This window comes from Crinia signifera, chromosome 1, assembly GCF_055691185.1.
Source record: "Crinia signifera chromosome 1, ASM5569118v1, whole genome shotgun sequence".
NCBI lineage: Eukaryota > Metazoa > Chordata > Amphibia > Anura > Myobatrachidae > Crinia > Crinia signifera.
This window is the reverse complement of record NC_139217.1, coordinates 199,186,847-199,207,879: the sequence shown is the minus strand read 5'-3', so window position 1 is coordinate 199,207,879 and position 21,033 is coordinate 199,186,847. Positions and strand designations below refer to the sequence as shown.

General features: G+C 44.3%; 1 protein-coding gene across 1 annotated transcript in view; it reads right to left on the bottom strand.

Moving 5' to 3' along the window:
* SPARCL1 (SPARC like 1) overlaps nt 1–20,327 on the bottom strand; it is a 42,436-nt gene extending 22,109 nt beyond the window's left edge. The window contains exons 1-2 of the mRNA XM_083176161.1: nt 20,077–20,327; nt 7,312–7,384 (exon numbers count right to left, since the gene is read on the bottom strand). Coding sequence (XP_083032287.1) covers nt 7,312–7,384; nt 20,077–20,327 — 324 coding nt within the window. The remainder of the gene's footprint in view (nt 1–7,311; nt 7,385–20,076) is intronic.
* Between the last annotated feature and the right edge of the window lie 706 nt (nt 20,328–21,033).

The following is a 21,033-nucleotide window of genomic DNA, read 5'->3' as shown; positions in this document are numbered from 1 at the left end:
AAATATCCTATATGTGGCCCTAGTGTGCACGTTGACCAAACCACAGGCTTCATAATAGAAGGAGCACCTACTTGATTTTGGAGCCTCCTTTTTATGAGATTATTTTTTAGGCACCATGTAGGTTTCTAGGCACCATAAGATGCTAAAAGTAAGGAACCCCCCACAAGTGACCCCATTTTGCAAACTACACCCCTCAGGGAATTCATCTAGGGGTATAGTGTACATTTCAAACCCCCAGGGGTTTCACCAATTGTGGTACAACTGGGCTGTGAAAATGAAAAATTACATTTTTTACACAAAAATGCAGTTCTGGCTCAAAATTTTTCATTTTCACAAGGAATGAAGGAGACAAAGCACCCCAAAATCTGTGTCCCAATTTCTCCCGAGTACGGCAATGCCTCATATGTGATCAAAAAATACCATTTGGGTGCATGGCAGGACTCAGAAGGGAAGGAGTGATTTTTGGATTTTGCAGCACAGATTCTGGTGGAATGAATGGTGGGTGCTATGTCGCATTAGCAAGACCCCCGAAGCACCAATACAGTGGAACCCCCCCACAAGTGACCCCATTTTGCAAACTACACCCCTCAGGGAATTCATCTAGGGGTATAGTGTACATTTCTAACCCCCAGGGGTTTAACCAATTGTGGTACAACTGGGCTGTGAAAATGAAAAATTACATTTTTTTACACAAAAATGCAGTTCTGGCTCAAAATTTTTCATTTTCACAAGGAATGAAGGAGACAAAGCACCCCAAAATCTGTGCCCCAATTTCTCCCGAGTACGGCAATGCCTCATATGTGACCAAAAAATACCATTTGGGTGCATGGCAGGACTCAGAAGGGAAGGAGTGATTTTGGATTTTGCAGCACAGATTCTGGTGGAATGAATGGTGGGTGCTATGTCGCATTAGCAAGACCCCCGAAGCACCAATACAGTGGAACCCCCCCAGAAATGACCCCATTTTGCAAACTACACCCCTCAGGGAATTCATCTAGGGGTATAGTGTACATTTCAAACCCCCAGGGGTTTCACCAATTGTGGTACAACTGGGCTGTGAAAATGAAAAATTACATTTTTTACACAAAAATGCAGTTCTGGCTCAAAAATTTTTCATTTTCACAAGGAATGAAGGAGACAAAGCACCCCAAAATCTGTGCCCCAATTTCTCCCGAGTACGGCAATGCCTCATATGTGACCAAAAAATACCATTTGGGTGCATGGCAGGACTCAGAAGGGAAGGAGTGATTTTTGGATTTTGCAGCACAGATTCTGGTGGAATGAATGGTGGGTGCTATGTCGCATTAGCAAGACCCCCGAAGCACCAATACAGTGGAACCCCCCCACAAGTGACCCCATTTTGCAAACTACACCCCTCAGGGAATTCATCTAGGGGTATAGTGTACATTTCAAACCCCCAGGGGTTTCACCAATTGTGGTACAACTGGGCTGTGAAAATGAAAAATTACATTTTTTTACACAAAAATGCAGTTCTGGCTCAAAATTTTTCATTTTCACAAGGAATGAAGGAGACAAAGCACCCCAAAATCTGTGCCCCAATTTCTCCCGAGTACGGCAATGCCTCATATGTGACCAAAAAATACCATTTGTGTGCATGGCAGGACTCAGAAGGGAAGGAGTGATTTTTGGATTTTGCAGCACAGATTCTGGTGGAATGAATGGTGGGTGCTATGTCGCATTAGCAAGACCCCCGAAGCACCAATACAGTGGCACCCCCCCACAAGTGACCCCATTTTGCAAACTACACCCCTCAGGGAATTCATCTAGGGGCATAGTGTACATTTCAAACCCCCAGGGGTTTCACCAATTGTGGTACAACTGGGCTGTGAAAATGAAAAATTACATTTTTTACACAAAAATGCAGTTCTGGCTCAAAATTTTTCATTTTCACAAGGAATGAAGGAGACAAAGCACCCCAAAATCTGTGCCCCAATTTCTCCCGAGTACGGCAATGCCTCATATGTGACCAAAAAATACCATTTGGGTGCATGGCAGGACTCAGAAGGGAAGGAGTGATTTTTGGATTTTGCAGCACAGATTCTGGTGGAATGAATGGTGGGTGCTATGTCGCATTAGCAAGACCCCCGAAGCACCAATACAGTGGAACCCCCCCACAAGTGACCCCATTTTGCAAACTACACCCCTCAGGGAATTCATCTAGGGGTATAGTGTACATTTCAAACCCCCAGGGGTTTCACCAATTGTGGTACAACTGGGCTGTGAAAATGAAAAATTAATTTTTTTTTACACAAAAATGCAGTTCTGGCTCAAAATTTTTCATTTTCACAAGGAATGAAGGAGACAAAGCACCCCAAAATCTGTGCCCCAATTTCTCCCGAGTACGGCAATGCCTCATATGTGACCAAAAATGGCAGGACTCAGAAGGGAAGGAGTGATATTTAGATTTTGCAGCACAGATTCTAGTGGAATGAATGGTGGGTGCTATGTCGCATTAGCAAGACCCCCGAAGCACGGTGAAATGATGAACCTAATAATCCATAGATGTTTGGTATATTTTAAAGCACTCCTTCATACATAGGCCGGGTTTGTCGGGGCAAGTTTCACAGTGGAAAATAGTTTTCTTTCGTATTCCCTTTTTATAGCAAACTTTGCACCTTTTTTGTGTCCTGCCCTTTTTTCCAGTGGAGGGGATTTCGTTTGGAAAATGCTGCCCTGATACAATACGGGAGCCAGTACTAGAAGTACTGGGGCCAGTACTAGAAGTACTGGGGCCCTCTGCCTGCTGGTTCCCAAATATTAGGCCCTTTATGACTTCCTCTTGAAAGTGCATAAATGTCCCCGTCTGGCTGGTAGAACGGAATAGTACGTAAGCGTTATACAGTGCTATCTGGATGATATACACGGCCAGCTTCTTGTACCATATTTTTTTTTCCGCAGGGCACTGTACGGCTTCAGTACCTGATCTGAAAGATCCACTCCGCCCATGTACTTATTGTAATCTAGGATACAAATAGGTTTTGAGGTGTGGGTACTGGTACCTCGTACAGGGACGGAGGTGGTACTGTCTCCGTGAATTGTTGTCAGTATAAGGACATCCCTCTTGTCCTTATATTTGACCAACAACATATTTTCGGTGCATATTCCCCTGCTTTCACCCTTTCTCAGTAATTGGGCAACGTGCGTTTTTGGGAGGCCTCTTTGGTTCTTGCGCACAGTACCGCAAGCTGCTGTACCTCTTGAACCAAGGGCCTTAAACAGGGGGATGCTGGTGTAAAAGTTATCCACATAGAGGTGATAACCTTTATCCAGGAAGGGGTGCACTAAATCCCAGACAATTTTTCCACTAACACCTACGAGGGAGGGGGGGCATTCTGGCGGTTCAATTCTTGAATCCTTCCCTTCATATACCCTAAACTCTCCAAAAAAAAAAACAATTTAAAAAAACTGCTGAAAAAAAATTATATCAACCCTGTGCCAAAAATGCTGTTCAGTGATGTACATCACTGATCAGCGCTCAGCGGCCACAGGACACTGTGGGTGTAAAAGCACCGTGGGTGTAAAAACAATAAAAAAAAAAAAACCACAGCACTCTCCAAAAAAAAAACAATTTAAAAAAACTGCAGAATAAAAATTATATCAACCCTGTGCCAAAAATGCTTTTCAGTAATGTACGTCACTGATCAGCGCTCAGCGGCCACAGGACACCAACAAAAGCAACGTGGGTGTAAAAACAATTAAAAAAAAAAATAAACCACAGCACTCTCCAAAAAAAAAAACAATTAAAAAAAACTGCAGAAAAAAAATTATATCAACCCTGTGCCAAAAATGCTGTTCAGTGATGTACGTCACTGATCAGCGCTCAGCGGCCACAGGACACCCACAAAAGCAACGTGGGTGTAAAAACAAAACCCCACTGCACTTTACAAAAAAATAAAACTGCAGATCAGTGATGCAGTGATGCAACACTGATTAGCAGTGAGGGGCAGCAGGCACACAACTGTGGGTGCAACCTGACAGGGTATATATATAAAAAAAAAAAACCTGCACCCCCAAAAAGTTGCTGATCAGTTAATTTATACTGATCAGCACAAAAGGGGGGGCAGCAGGGGGGGCAGCAGTCAGTTGCACAGGCAGCACAACCTTTGGTGCAACTGAATGGTATATATATATATATAAAAAAAAAACCTGCACCCCCAAAAAGTTGCTGATCAGCACAGATATACTGATCAGCACAAAAGGGGGGGCAGCAGACACAAAATATAGCACTCTCTATCACTCTCTGTCACTATCTCTCACTATCTCTCACTATCTCTCACTATCTCTCACTATCTCTCACTCTATGACACTGCAGCAGCAGCACACAGGAAGTCACAAGATCCAGGAAGCATCCAGCTGCTGGCAGCACGCTACCAGCGGTGATCAGGTAAGTATCAGGCAAGGATCAGGTCAGTATATCACGACAGATTGGCACGGTGACCGCTCTGCACGCAATTCCAGACCGGAATGGCGTCTGCAGCGCAGTCACCGTTAGTTTAAATCATGCGCCATGGCTGTGATTGGTCCGTCGGTCCGACGGACCAATCACAGCCTTGGGGGCAGGTGGGGTGAGGTGTGGTCATCACCGATGACCACCGGTGACCCCCTCACGCCCCCTCACACCCGGCGGTGATTGATCCCTGTGTTACCGAGCGTCTGATTCGCCGGTAACACAGGAAAACGCTGCGATTGGCTGTTCACATTGAACAGCCAATCGCAGCGATCTCCGGGGGGGGGGAGGCATCGCCGCCCCCCCTGGGCATGCTGGGACATGTCTGCTGTCAGGGACAGCAGACATGTTTAAACTGTCACCGCGTCTATAGACGCGGTGACAGTTTAAAGTCATGACGTACATGTACGCCATGTGTCGGGAAGTACATCCCGGCCATGACGTACATGTACGTCAAATGTCGGGAAGGGGTTAAGAACCAGCCCCAGGCCCAACTAGCCAACAGGGTAATGTCACAGCTGGGGAACACTTATTATATAATGTACCGCTGCCAAAATATTAACGCTACTGACCAGTCAGCCTGGGCAGGGGTCCTGGGGGAGTAAGGACCCCCCCAACGAAGGGGTGTCCCCCTCCAGAACTTACCTGCTCAGGCTGAAGCCTGGTGCTGTCCCCGGTACATTCAATGCTTCTCACTGTTTGCGATGGATTCAGGTGTTTGCAAGTTGTTGCTTTTTGCAAAGTACGGTGGACTACTTCAGGAGGGAAGAGGACAGATCTATGCTGGAGGAGCCACGTTAATTTCCTTCCACATATCCCCCTATGGATTTCTTCAGACACCGGACCTGGACCCAGGACCCCAGGACACCGGACCCCAGGACTGATGGATGGGGACCTACCTACGGGCTCAACATAGGAAAGTATCAGTATGTATGAGCTCTGTGTGTGTTAAAGTTTTATTTTGGTACTTGTGTAGTTTCACGGCGGCATTTAACGTAGTTAGCGTAGCGTCCCTGTCAGAATCAGCGTAGTGTTCCCACGGCCAGCATAGTCAGCGTCCCTGTCAGAATCAACGTAGTGTTCCCGCGGCTCGCTTAAGTAGTTAGCATAGTCAATAGAGCGTGTTCTCGCGGCCGCTTAAGTAGTTAGTGTAGTTAGTCAGGTGCTCCTGTCATTATCTGTTCCTCCCTGTTCGTGGCTAGCGGGAGCTTACGTAGTTAGCGTAGTCAGTCAGCATTACGCAGTTAGCGTAGTCAGTCAGCGCTTATAACATTGTGTGTGAACCATTGACCATTTTAACCTGCCTGACATGACAGGAGTGAATGTTTTCCTGAAACACCCCCACTATCCACACCAGCCCGAAGCGTGGCAAGCGATAAGCGTCCTCCCAACTTTTGCATGCCCCCACTATCCATGTAGGTGTGGAGTTGACTTTATAAAGTGTGGTATGCGCAGCAAGCCACCAAGACCGACTGCAGTGAGCTCTGCGAGGGGACGCGGAATACAGATCAAGTAATCCGCATCCCCTCGCGGGGCTCGCTCGCCACGCTTCGGGCTCGGTGGCTCGCTGCGCTCGCCACACTTTGTAAAATTCAACTCCATGTCGACGTGGATAGTGGGAGTATGAAGAAGTCGGAAAGTCACATACCGCATCCGCTCGCCGTGCTTCGGGCTGGAGTGGATAGTGGGGGTTTGAAATGGAGGCATTTGCCAATATGTTGATTGGAGTACTGGAGCGTCCTTTATGGCACCGTACCCCTGCTACCCAACCCCTAACTCTGTCCGCAGGGTTGCCATACCCTGTGGCAATCATTACTGAGAAGCATAAGCGTCTGAGATGCTCCTGCATCTTAGACAGATGGAGCACCTCTCCGGAAGCGCCTGCATGATCCCCTCTCCACCGGCATCTGCCAGTGCAGGGGATCTAGCAGGGGCGGGGGGGGGGGGGGCATCGCCAGAAAAATCTGGCACTACTGAGGACATGAAATGTAACTGGCACTAAATATGTGCAAGACAGTGATTGCTTGGAATTCAAATTCAGTATCTGAGATACAGTACTACACAAACTTTGTTTCATGTTTTGAAACCTTGTTTTATGTTTGTACAGTACAACATAAATGATATGATCATTGAAATATAAAAATATTCTGAAATACGGAAAAATCCATTATTCAAAATTCTTCTTCTTCTTTACAATAAGCAGATTCAGGGACATAACTGGAAATATTGTAGGCACCTGAGGCCCGATTCAGACCTGCTGGTATATACTGTATGCTGCCTAGGCAGCAGTAAAATGCAGCCCTGCCAAAACGCATGTGCCCATCGCCGAGCTAGTTCTCGCACTAGCACGCAAGCTGATGTGTATGCTTACACAACCGGTCGCATGCGGACGCACGGAGGAGAAATCATAAGATGGTTGCTTACCATCAAATGATTTTTTTCTAGCGTTTGCTCTGAAAAGTGTCTATACATACTTTTCAGATGGCCGCTATCTGCCGAACTGGAGGCGGGCGCTGACATCATGTGATATCAGCCGCCTGTTCCCGAGGATGAATTCGGACCTGAGATGAGGTCTGAATCGCCCCTCCCAAGGCAAAATTTACAAACAGGTTTTATATGAATAATAGCAGCTGCTGACTATAGCAATAATTCATTCTGAAAAATAATTTGTTTTGCGAATTACTCTGGTTCTAGTTGATGCAATAAATCATGTGGTCTCAGCTTGGGAAGTACTGCACTACACATTAGTCTCTGTTCTGCTAAGTAAAATGTATCGCTTAAACAACAGATATAACACATGTAATATAAATAAACAATTAAGGGTTAATAGAAAATGTACTTACAGATGATGCATAATAAACCCCGAAAAGACAGAATATCAGACAAAATATCAGTACTGAACTCATTGTTTCACTCCTGTTAAGTAAAAATGGGTAAAACAAGTTACAAAAAATAACAAGTCTTTTCATTATTAAAATGTATGCTACTGTACATTAAAAATGTTACAAAGAAAACTAAAATAACACTGATTTAAATAATGATTTAGGCAGGGGCGTAACTAGAACTTTGTGGCCCCAAAGCGAAATGTTATTTTTAATTTGTAAGGGGGAGACAGCGAGAAAGGGGAAGAATGGGAGTGAGATAGCAATAAAAAGAGTGGGAGGGAGACAGTGTCAGAAAAACAGAGAGGGAGGAAGACAGTATCAGAAAGTGAGGAGGGAGACAGCATCAGAGAGAGAGAAGGAGAGAGGGAGGCAACATCAGAGAGGCCCTTATTCTGAACTGAGCGGTACGGCCCGCGTGCGGCCGTACCGCCGATGTTTTCACTCTGCACATGCGCAGAGGTCAATCTGCGCATGTGCAGGCGAAATCGCCGCACATAAAGTTTCTACGCCGCAAAGGGGGCGTATAGGGGCGTGAGGGGCTTCATACCCTCATTTCCCTATGCATACGCCCCGCGTTTCATGGGCGTTCCCATGCAAACGCGGGGCGTATGCATGGTAATGAGGCTATGACGCCAGTGATGGGGGCGGAAAGCTGACATCGCCGGATGTCAGTTCTCCGCCCCCATACAAGCTTTCACACGGACGATTGTCCGTGTGGTCTCAGCTTGCGGGAGCTGGTGGGGCGTGCGGCCCTGCCTTCGATGGTCGCAGACCATTGAATGCAGGGGGCAGCTCCCACCATGGTGGAGGCGTACGCCCCACCATTTTCATGCGGATCGCCAGCCGTCCGTGTACGGACGGCCGTGGCGATCCGTATTGTGGGCGGGGATTGGTTTGTGCGGCCGGAGCACCGTATGCGGCTCCGGCCGCACAGATCTGAATAAGGGCCAGAGAGAGGAAGGGAGACAGCTTCAGAACGAGAGAGAGGGAGGGAGACAGCATCAGAACGAGAAAAAGGGAGGGAGGCAGCATTAGAATGAGAGGAAGGGAAGGAGACAGTGCCAGGGAGAGAGAGAGGGGGGGGGGAGGAGGGAGACAGCACAAGAAAGAGAGAGAGAGGGGGAGGGAGGGAGGGAGACAGCATCAGCAAAAGAGAGAGGAGACAGACAGCATCAGAAATCTTTATAAAAAAAATGATTTTGTATTATTTCTATGCTATTGTGTCTTACTGTTGTTCAGTGCAATTTTCTTTGTGTAAATAATTCTGGTATTGACAGGTAATTATTTGAAAATGTCCCTTTGCGCAGTGATGTACATATATCTATTTTCTCTACCAGGGTCATCATAACAGCATTGTGGGCCCTAGGCAAAGTAATGCACCGTGGCTCCTACTTGAGTAAAAAAAAGAAAAAATCATATCTCTCTGCGGTGTCCATCCACCTTCTATCAGCCATCCAGCAATTAGCCTACTTACAGCCAGTAACTGTTTGGCTGCCGGCTGGCAAAGAAGGTTTCCTGACAGCTCTGGTTTTGTGTAATTCACAATCAAAGCAGCTGGGTAGCAATCTCTACTAGCCTCACAAGAAACTCCAAGGACCAGCAAACCCCCGCTCGAAGGTCCTTAGCATTGCATGGTCCAAGGGCAGCTGCCCAGTAAACCCATAAGTTAGGATGGCCCTGGAGTCTACTTGAAGATAGCTGCATCCCAAGATGCTGATTGAGTCAACATATTCATATATATAACACATAGAAAGCTGCTGCTAATAGGGATGACCTGCACCTGTAGTAAAATTATGTTTATCATATATACTACTGTTATTATAGTCATAATTTGTGACACCTGTGAGAGCTGCATAAATCTTAGGTGAAATTTAATAGGATGAGAGATTCAGAAAGTTAGAGATTTGGTGAGAAATCTCCAGTTTTTTTTTAAAGCGGCAATCATTTACACTGCAAAATCAAACCGGTTTGTAGTGTAAATGATTGCCGCTTAAAAAAAACTGGATATTTCTTACCGGTACTTGTGTAGTTTCACGGCGCCACTAGATCGCATGCGATTTGACATGCGATTTACTATTCATTTCATTACCCCACTATCCACTAGGGCGTGGAGTTGATTTTATATAGTGTGGCGAGCGGACACGGAATGTATTCCACGGAATTGCATGCAAATGGCATGCGATATCGTGAGTCGCTGTGAAACAACACAAGTAGCGTCATCTGTGTCCCCTCGCGGGGCTCGCTGCGCTCGCCACTCTTCGGACTCGGCTCGCTGCGCTCGCCACACTATATAAAGTCATCTCCACACCGTAGTGGATAGTGGGGTAATGAAATAGATAGTAAATCGCATGCGATATCCCATGCGGTATCGCATGTCAAATCGCATGCCGTGAAACTACACACGTACCTTCTTACCAAATCTCTCACTCTCTGAATCTCTCACCCCTTGTGTTACCATATAAATATAATATAATAATAAAATGATCATAAAAATCTTGACATGCTTAAGGTGCCCATACACGTTACAATTATTGTATACCCATATTGTATACAATATCGCATGTCATCGGATTTCGGTTTTGCGATGAGATGTGATGAGATCTATTACAAAAAGTATGTGCAGCACATACTCTTTGTACTAGATCTCATCTCATCGCAAAACCGAGATGCGATGAGATGCGATATTGTATACAATATGGGTATACAATAATTGTAACGTGTAGGGCACGTTTTCTCTAACTTTTCTTCAGAACTATCTTCATTTAGGCATTTGTGAAAATTACTTCATGATCATCCAACATCAAAGTTTAATATAACATAATTTGGATGGTGTATTTAGTTAATTCATTTTCATGGTAGTTTATTTTCCTTTGTGCAATAAACTGAGAATAGTTTAACTGTATATATATATAATATACACTCAAACAAAAGTTTGTGTACTAACATTGAGTATCAGTGCACTTAAAAACATACAGACAATATTCTCAATAAATCATTGCACATTTTAGGACCCCCCCACCTAATGTGGTCCAATCATCCCCCGGATTTGTCAAATGCATGCTAAGCCCGTTGTTACAACTGGACTGTTTGTCAATATGTATCTTGTTAAATCCCAGGTTATTTTATGATCTTACTCCATCATATTTACATCGTTTGCATCTGAAAACTGTAACTCGTTACAAAGAAGTTTTAAACAGTTTTGTTTATCATATACTATATAACCATGTTTGTGAAGCCTAATGCTAACATCCATATATAATCAATTTCATTTAGATTTGTTCCAATATCTTGTTATAACTATGATAAATGTATTGAAGTGTTTGGGGAATAGAATTTGTCAACATTAAGGCAGATTATTATTATTCAACTACTATTAGTATAATATGATTAGATCTCAGCTTTAAATATATCAAATTAGAAAGGTCATACAGCCAGTACCTTAGTCAATGAGAGCTCGAGGAATATAAAGCACTCGCCAGTTACCAGCATTAGTAATAACACAGCCAGTTAGGATACCTTGTAAATCCCTTTCTCTTTGTGATTGATACTTTGACTGGAAGGTAATTGAAGACTAAGCCCAGTGAAGTTGAAATTGTGCTGGTCTGTCACACACCAATTGCTTACAGCAGTTAAGTCCAGCAAAGTCAATAACTGGGGAGGCATTGGCTTGTACCAGAGTCAGTATCAGAGAAAGATCCCACCAGCGGTATCCCGGCCACAGAATGCCAATAGGAGGGTAGCAAACAAGCCCCCTGCTGGCTTGCTTTGCTCACCACGAGGTTCTATTCCCTTTCTAAGGGGGTTGTGGACCCCCACAAGGGAGAATAGACCACGTGATGGGATTGTGGGTAGCGGCAATGTCAGCAGTCAGGATTTCAGCGTCAGAATTGTGACCACCAGGATTCCGACTGTCGGGAAATTAACTGCATACCATTTGAACCAGATGGTTCATGTGCGAATTATATCATAATTGTCTACATTTGCAAAAGGGATTCAGGGAGTTTACAGTAAAATGTGCTGTCAAGATGCCTGTCAAACGCTGGCCAAAGGGCATTTCTATTTCCAGATATGGGTATTTCTATGCTTGTTGTGGCAAAATATTTCTTATAACAGTAAAAAATAGATATTAACATTGCTGCCTGCATTGCTGCCTGTGACAATATATTAGCTGTTAAATTTATTTTATGCTCACTCAGAACAGAATACAGTACTGTATATGATTAATGTGATGTCTATGCAATATATTTCAAATGCAATTTGACCATGTATGAATTCATCCCTAAGCATATAAATATGTTTTCAGTGTATTAAACGGTAATTTATTGTGAACACTGGACTGCATCTTGTAGGCACTATTATTTATTTATTTAAGTTATTTATATAGCGCACACATATTCCACAGTGCCCTGCCCCAGTGGAGCTAACAATTATTACAACTTATTTTCATGGGATGACCTGGAGCTGCAGCTCCCCCTTCCCATTGTTAATCCGGCCCTATCTCAATTTATGATGTTATCTATAGTATAATATTATTATTATTATTATTATTATTAATAATTATAATAAGAATAAATTATAATAATAATAAAACAAAAAGGGCTATCTGTATTTGACCATCATTGGAAAGTGGAATATTTAGGTTATTCTATTTTTCTATAGATTATATATAGTTAAGTGGATTCTAATAGCAGCCTGGGTTTTTTTTTTTAGGGGACATATGTTGCTACACATAGTAAAATAACTATGTCACCTTTAAAATAAATAATATTAATAGTAATATGACTGTCACGTCCAGTCATAGCACCATACTGTATATATGATATATGAAATATTTCAGTAACTCTTTTGCAGCCACACATTAAATATTACACTACAGTATGTGAGTTTCCAATGCGTTCAGCCTGTGTTTCAGCACCATCTGCTGGACAAAATCCAGTATAGCAGTGATCTTACAGTATGTGTTACATTGATTGTTAGTAGTTTTTAATTATATATTTTTATGTATTTTATATTCAATAGAAATCTTTTTTATTCATCCTTGTACTGTTAGGTTGATCCTCTGCACTTGGCATATTTATATTTTGACGTTAGTATTTTTATATTAATGTCACTTATCCCCTGCAGCCACTCGCTCAGCCAGCCGCGTCACGTCATTTCCAGTATGTTATGGGAAGCAGCAGAGTGGGACCTGGATGGAGGAATGAGTGGAGGCATGAGACTCCTAGGTTGTGTAAGTATTTAAATACATTTCTTTAGCGCTTATTTTCTGTGTGTGTCCTGAAGATAGGTGTCTTCCCGAAAGTCACCCATATGTTTTAATACTCAGAATTTTTTATGCCTAGAAATAATTGACTCGGACACAATAACTGGACTCGTAGACAATAAATAATGACTCAGACAACTGTATAGATTGGAAAATTAAGGTCACAGCCAAAATTTATTCAATAGCATGGCTGGAATGAATTAAATTAATCAAAAAGTGGCCAAGAAGCATGGCCCCTCGGTAATAGCTAATGCGTAACTAAACAAATGGGCGTGGCTTTAACCACGCCCTGCGTGACCTTACCGAGTAGCTCCATTTTCCCTAAATTGACAGAGCACGGGTCCCTCCCTAAGGTAGTGACCGGCTCGCCGCTCTCAAAGGGGAAATGCTAGTCAATTTCTGTCACGCTAATCTTTCCAACCGAGGAGCCATGCTCTCCGCCCTCCACACATCTCTTGCAAGGCCCTAAGCCTTTGCAACTCCTCCTCTCCTCCTTCTGCTCGCTTGCAAGGCCCTAAGCCTTTGCAACTCCTCCTCCTCGCCTTCTACCTCTTACTTGCAAGGCCCTAAGCCTTTTCAAGCATTTTTCATGCACTTACACAACAAAATTTTCTTACTTCGGGTGGGTGGGTGGTAATCCAAAAAATGGCAAGAGGAATAATTTACCTCAGCCAGCCCTTATATTAACTCCTAACTCCTCCCCCTCACTCCACTCTCACTGGCTAGCTGAACTAACTGCACCCAATTACCAACCCTGACTAAAACACCAATCACAAGGAAGCTAACAATTTCTTCATACAAAACAGGGTGCTTATCTCCTCTCAAGCTCAGGTGAGCTTTCGCTCCTATTAAGTCACCCATATGTTTTAATACTCAGAATTTTTTTACGCCTAGAAATAATTGACTCGGACACAATAACTGGACTCGTAGACAATAAATAATGACTCAGACAACTGTATAGATTGGAAAATTAAGGTCACAGCCCTCAGTAATAGCTAATGCGTAAGAAATGGGCATGGCTATAACCACGCCCTGCGTGACCTTACCGAGTAGCTCCATTTTCCCTAAATTGGCAGAGCACTGGTCCCTCCCTAAGATGGTGACCTGGTCCTCCCCTAAGGTAGTGACCGGCTCGCCGCTCTCAAAGGGGAAATGCTAGTCAATTTCTGTCACGCTAATCTCTTTCCAACCGAGGAGCCATGCTCTCCGCCAAAACAAGGCCGCCAAAGCAGGCCGAAGTCCGCCACTTATACCCTCACCCCTCTTTTCCCAGCACCTCCAACAAGGCTGTGACAAACAGCTTCATAAATGAACTCCATCCGCTCTATAGAGCTCCACTGCCTCATACTTAATCTTGATTACCACACCTCCAATGCTCCACACAAACTTGGACACTGCTGCATTAAGCTTCTTCCTGACCCTATCCAGAGCAGCACCTCCTTGTGTCCCTCTCCATACCCTCCTCGGAATCACTTCCGACCAACATAACTTTACCTCAGACCATCTCTCTTTTATGCATTGGAGGTCATTCTTTATCGCCATAATTAACTCAATGCCCTTGCATGACCCTAAGTCATTGCCACCGGCGTGAATGATCAACACATCTGGAGCACCCCACTTTGCTTCTGAGGCCATCAACAATTCCCAAAGCCTAAACCAGGAAAGACCCCTAATTCCTATCCATCTAACCCTACGAGCCTCTCCTGACCTAACCTCGTGCTTTCCTGCCAAATAGACATAAGAGTGTCCCAAAATCCACACTCTACCCACCACATCAGGCGAACCTATAACAGAATTATATAAAACACATTAGAAACTTATTTTTAAAATTATATGCAATAGCAACTAGCCAGGGTAAGGTGAACTCAGTTTTTTAGGCTACCCAGATGGATGTGAACAACACAAAACCTCAGATTTTAAGAGGAAAAAAGTGAAACACCATCCAATCCCCCTTGATAAAAGGCAGGTGGCTTATGGCCCTGGGTTACCCAAAAAACAAACTCACCAGGAGCGCGCTCCCTATAATCTATCCCTCCTTATGTACGACTTGTAAGCAGATGATTTCCAACGCCCTAAGCGCTTTATTGACTCCTCCTATCCTGAAGGAATGTGTGCCGTACTCCTCCTCTGGAAGACCCAACGCCAAGCGTTTATTGAACACGCTGGAGAACTGAATTTTAGTTAGGGGGGATATGTCCTTATGTATTAACCACTGAGCCCCACCCCCCCCCCCCTGCGGCCTAATTGCTGCAAATTTATTCGCTATTTCAACAGGGCAAATATCCTTATTCCCCACCGCCTTTATGGATATCCAACGCCCCCTACCCAACTGATCCGTTTTTTGACCTCTGTATCTTTATTAAAATAATGTCCTTTTTTATCAAAACATTCTCCCTCAATACCCGGATATCAAGCACGCCCCAAAAAACGCTAATACAAATGCCAAACTGAAAAGTGTCGCCTCAAACTCATCTACTGCCACACCCCATACCGCTGTAACTAGCTCCTGAAGCAAACCCAAGCCTATGGGCCTTCTCAAATCCCCCTCCCCTTTTTGCTCTTTGGCCAATCCTTTCAACGCCTTTGATAGCAGAAATTACTTGGTTGGGTCCCTAAGACACTTCAATTTTGAAAAATACGCAATCCCGGCCAAAACCCCTGACATCGCAGCCCTAGACCTACCCTCCTGGTGGCATGCCCAAACAAACTCCAAAATGCCTTCTTCTTGACACTTACCCTCACCCAACCTTGCTGAAAAAACCGATCACTCGTTCCAAGCCGCTGAATAAGTCATAAGCATACTTGGAGCCAATGCCTTCAGAGCTAAGCCTTCAATGCCGGCTCGATGATCTGCCACAAATTAATACGACATATCAACCCAACAGGATCCGCTTCTGGGGCTAACCTCCTAAACCTATCCCACTGAAAGCTGGACAAAGCATCTGCTATCTCATTATCCACCTCTGGAACATGCCTTGCCGAAAAAGAAATATTCCCCTGCAGACAACGAAGAACTAGATGCCTAAGCAGCCGCATGGACCTAGGGCAATCTGACCTCTGGTTGTTGATTGAGTGGACCACCCCCAAGTTATCACACCAAAAAAACAATATTGCTATCTGCAATCTGGGGTCCCCAAAGTTCTACCGCAACTATTATTGGGAACAATTTCAACAGTAACATGCTACTCGTGAATCCCCTTAATCTCCATGACTCTGGCCAAGCTTCTGCACACCATTGCCCTTTAAAATAAGCCCCAAAACCAATAGCCCCCGATGCATCAGTAAATAACTGCAATTTCGCATTCTTTACTGACTTCTGCCAGATTCTAACCCCATTGAAATCTCTTAAGAAACAAAGCCAGGTTTTTAAATCCTCTTTTAAATCTCTTGAAACCCTCACGAAATGATGTGGCTTCTTAACCCCTGCTGTTGCTCTTTCTAGTCTGCGGCAAAAAACCCTGCCCATTGGAATAACCCTAAAAGCAAAATTTTTGCAGCTAAAAATGTCTCCAATTGCTCCTCCAAACGCCTTACTTTTTCTTCCGGAAGCCTGCAAATACCCAATTCAGTATCCACCTCAATCCCCAAATATGATAATCTATTAACAGGGCCTTCCGTTTTCTCCTCAGCAATGGGAACGCCCAATACCCTAAATAATGCCCTGACTGAAAAAAGCAAATCACCACACACCCCACTATCCGCTGGACCTATTAACAAAAAATCATCAAGATAGTGTGTTACCCCTTGCTGCCTACAACCCGCCTTAATGCACCATTGTAAAAAACTACTAAAACATTCAAAAAATGAACAGGAAACCGAACCCATCAGCAGACATTTGACCACATAGAATCCATCCCCCAACTTAAAACCCATATATTTGAATGATTCTGGGTGCAATGGTAAAATTCTGAAAGCTGATTCTATATCCACTTTGGCCATCAGCGCCCCTTTACCATAACCCTGCACTAAAACCAACGCCTGCTCAAACAATTCGTAGGTAACACTACAAAATTTCTGATCTAGTGCATCATTCACCGACCCCCCTTCTGGATATGACAAATGCTGTATCAGCCAGTATTTCCCAGGTTCCCTCTTAGGCACCACCCCCAGCTGAGAAATGCATAGGTCCGCAATTGGGGGCTCCTTAAAATGCCCTATCATCCTACCCAAACTCACCTCGCTTTCAACATTTTTCTTTACCACCTCTGGAAAATCTCTATCTGACCTTAAGCTCCTACCCGCCGATGCAATTACCCAATCAACTATTGGAAGACGAAAAATACGGTGACCAGCTGCCAAAATGGGCTGACTGAACTGCAGCAGAACTATCAGTAACCCCTCTTAACTGCTGCAGCACTGTGGGCGGAGCCACAGGCAGGCCTAGACATCACCACAGGAGTGGATGGCAGGGGTGCAAACATGGCTAATGGTAATGCCCTTACCCTTACTACTGGGGCAAAAGCCCCCCTGACTGATTGTGGGGATTGCCACTCATCCGCCCTGACGTCTGCCTGATCTCTCACAGGAGACAGGCTACCTAAATGTGAATGCTGGTGCAAATCCCCAGCCCCTAAGGCTGTGGGATTGCTCCCTGCAATTTGATCCCCTGCATCCAAAATGGCCCCCGGAGATAATGAGGGGGGGCTAGCAGCCACTTCAGAACCCCCAGTCCCTGATAGTAAATCCCCTTAGGCAGGGCTACCTCTAAAACTGTGAGCCCCACTGCCCTGTGTCCCCCTGGCCAACCATGCCTGCAGGCCTGACGGCGGGGGGCCGGGTGCGGCGTTCCTATTATTGCGGCCGCCATGACACCTGTATTCTGCACAGCAGGACGGGCAGCCGCCGGCCCTGCTGAACTATTGCGCCCTCCCTCTGACTCCCGCCGCGTTAGCCGCTTGAGCAGGGACATTGCACGAACCCCCCCATGGCTGCCGCAGCCGCGAGTCACGCTCCCCGCGTGACGAGGGACGCGGCTGCTGACTGAAGGGGCCTGGCTGATTCAGCCAGCCTCTGGGGCGGGGGAGCGCTGCGGCGCGGACGGGACATCTTCCACTACCTACAGAAAACTACTATCACCTAAAGCTGTGGCTAATATAAAGGACAGACACAACTTTTATTTAGCCCACTTAAATTAAAGAATGCGGATAAAAAAGATATAGACAATAGAGGTATAGAATATGAAGGGAAAGGATAGGAAGAAACTACACAGAATAGTAGAAGAATAATAAGTAAAAGCACTTAGCCTAGTCAGACACCGAAAGGACAGCAGTCTCCAGGGAATCCAAAAAATGGCAAGAGGAATAATTTACCTCAGCCAGCCCTTATATTAACTCCTAACTCCTCCCCCTCACTCCACTCTCACTGGCTAGCTGAACTAACTGCACCCAATTACCAACCCTGACTAAAACATCAATCACAAGGAAGCTAACAATTTCTTCATACAAAACAGGGTGCTTATCTCCTCTCAAGCTCAGGTAAGCTTTCGCTCCTATTAAACACAGTTGTTGTTCACGGAGTCTTGGAGTGCCGCTTTATTCCTGTATCTGATTGAAGTGGGTCATGCCACCCTAAGAGGGCAGCTGGGCAAGTAATACTTTTTGTATACCACTGAGTGCCGGACTTTGTTATATATAAAGAAAGAGAGGGCTAAACACTCACCACAATAAACTAACTCATCTTAATGGTTATGGTATGCCTCATAGACTGACTCATCATAGACAGTCATATGGTCGACAGGGTCAAAAGGTCGATAGGGTCTAAAGCATACTTGCCTACTTTTGAAAACTAGTTTCAGGGAGATTACAGTTGGTAGTAGAATTTTGCACGGTGCCCTTTTAAGGGGTGTGTCATGCTCCACCCAAAGGGCATCTCTAATTCCATATACAGTATGGAGATATTGTGAATGGAGATTGTGAATGTGGCACCTAGAAGCGTGGGTGTGTACTGCTACATCTGCGAGGAATCTTTTAAAATGAAATATCCAAATGTAGATGAGCCCCAAAGCAGTTAGTAAGAGCTAGTATACTTAGTAAAGTGCTGGGAAATGGTGCTGATGATTCAATGTAAATGTATCTATCTCTCATTCCTTTTTTGCCCCAAAATTTAACAGTGTAATGTGGGTGAGGGGAAATGAGGGAGATTGCTAGACTAATGAGGGAGAGAGGGAGATTGCTGCTATTTCAGGGAGTCTCCTGCAGAATGCAGGAGGGTAGGCATCTATGGTCTAAAGGTCGACAGGTAAAAGTTCGACATGGTTGAAAGGTCGACATGGTCAAAAGGTCAACATCAAAAAGGTCGGCCTAGTCAAAAGGTTGACATCCAAAAGGTTGACATGGAAAAAGATTGACATGAGTTTTTAATGTTTTTAGGGTGTCTACATGTCAACATAGGTAGACAAGGACACTGTCTAGGTATACCGCGTCCCCTCGCACTGCGTCGCTGCTCGGCACGCTATTTTCTTCTCCCTCAATGCGCTAGTGGATGGTAGAGCAGGAAATACTGTCTGTCGGCACATGTCGGCTGAAAATGTAGTAAAAAATATATGTCGACCTTTTTCATGTCGACCTTTTGACCATGTGCAAAAGGGGTTAGCTTGTAGCCTCACGACCAGAAGTGAACAGGGTGTGATGTCAAGCTGCTCCTGCTAGGGGGCGTCAAACCCCTAAAAAGATTACAAATAGAAAAAACAAAGGTAGAGCGCTAACAAAACTGGATTAATTGGTTAATTGTAAAAAACAGTATATGGTATTTATTATTAAATACATATTGTTAATTAATGAAGTATAAAAAACATATACAACTCAAATAGTACAATAGAATGTTTAAAAGAAATGTGGGTATTATACTTAGTGGTGGGGAGTCCCATATGTAGTCCTTGTTTGGAGATTCTTGGAGATGTTATAATCCTTTGGAGGGATTCATATTAAAGCTGAATGAGATTTAGGGGTTCATAAAACTTGCTGGATTTTTCGTAACCCTGGAGGATATGAGTAAACCGCAGTTGGATTAGGGGTTTCCTCGACGATGGTGCGTATTTATAATCCGCCGAGCACAGGTGGTAGTATCCCAGAATATATAGTAAAGAAGTGGATCTCAGCTGTTTGTCCAAGGGTGACATGTTGCAGAGTCAATCTCCAAAGCAGGGGTGTCCAATAGCAACCAAGGTAACCCAATGTAATAAAATCAGCAGGTGCTCCCTGACATGTTTCGCTGTCTAGCTGACAGCTTGTCATTTTGACTATGTCGACCTTTCAACCACTTCGACCTATTGCATGTCGACCTTTAGACCCTGTCGACCTATTGTGTGTTGACCTTTAAACCCTGTCGACCTATTGGGGGGTAATTTGGTCACCCACGGGATGATTTTATCAGGGTCAGGGCACTTTTTGGGTACCAGAAGATCCTCCCTAGGGATGGCAGATACCCTATTCCTAGCCTGTAGAAGATCCCTCTTCCTTTACCCTATTTCAATAAATTTGTCCATGAGCACCTCTATCTGAGCCTCAGCATCAATTGGATCCGACTTTATGCGTTTGGTTCTCACCATCTGGGAGAAGAGAAGACCATCAATCAAACTACTGGGATGACAACTGGTACGGTGGAGTAAGTTATTCCTGTCTGTCTCCTTCTGAAAAAGAGCAGTAGTAACCAGACCATTTGTTAGGTGTATGGCAACGTCGAGGAAATGAATAACGTGCTGATCAAATGTCATGGTAAGTTTAACTGGATTGGAACTCAAATTATGCTTATCAATATGGATCCTGAGTGGATCAATGGGGCCCCGCCAAAAAATGAGCAAATCATCGATGTATCTGAGATATAAAATAATATTATCTGCAATCATCGAATTATTGAAAAAAATTATTTGCTCAACAAAAAACATGTAAATATTGGCATACGCCGGAGCGGCTTTAGACCCCATCGAGCAGCCATTTAATTGCAACCAGTATTACCATTGTGTAAAAAATAAAAATGGTCATTAAGCAAAGTCCCCACTGCCGACAACCCTTCACCATGTGGGATGACAGTGTAAAGACTTTTGACATCAAGGGTCACAAGCCAAATTTCATCAGTCAGCAAAGGTAATTCCTTTAATTTTTGAAGTAAGGTGGTAGTGTCCAGTAGGTAGTGTACATGTCTCCTAATATAGGGTTGCAAGATAGCATCAACATAAACAGATATAAATTGAGACAAGGATTGTCTGGCAGCTATGATAGGCCTGCCCGGAGGGTCCACCATAGTCTTGTGGATTTTGGGCAGGCAATATATCACCGGCACCACTGGATAGGCAGGCAATAGTGCATCCATGACTGACTGATCTATAATGGCTTGAGATACAGCTGACTTCAAAAGATTGGCCAATTCCAGTCGATATTCAGAGGTAGGATCCCTATACAGCATCCGATAGGTATTTACAT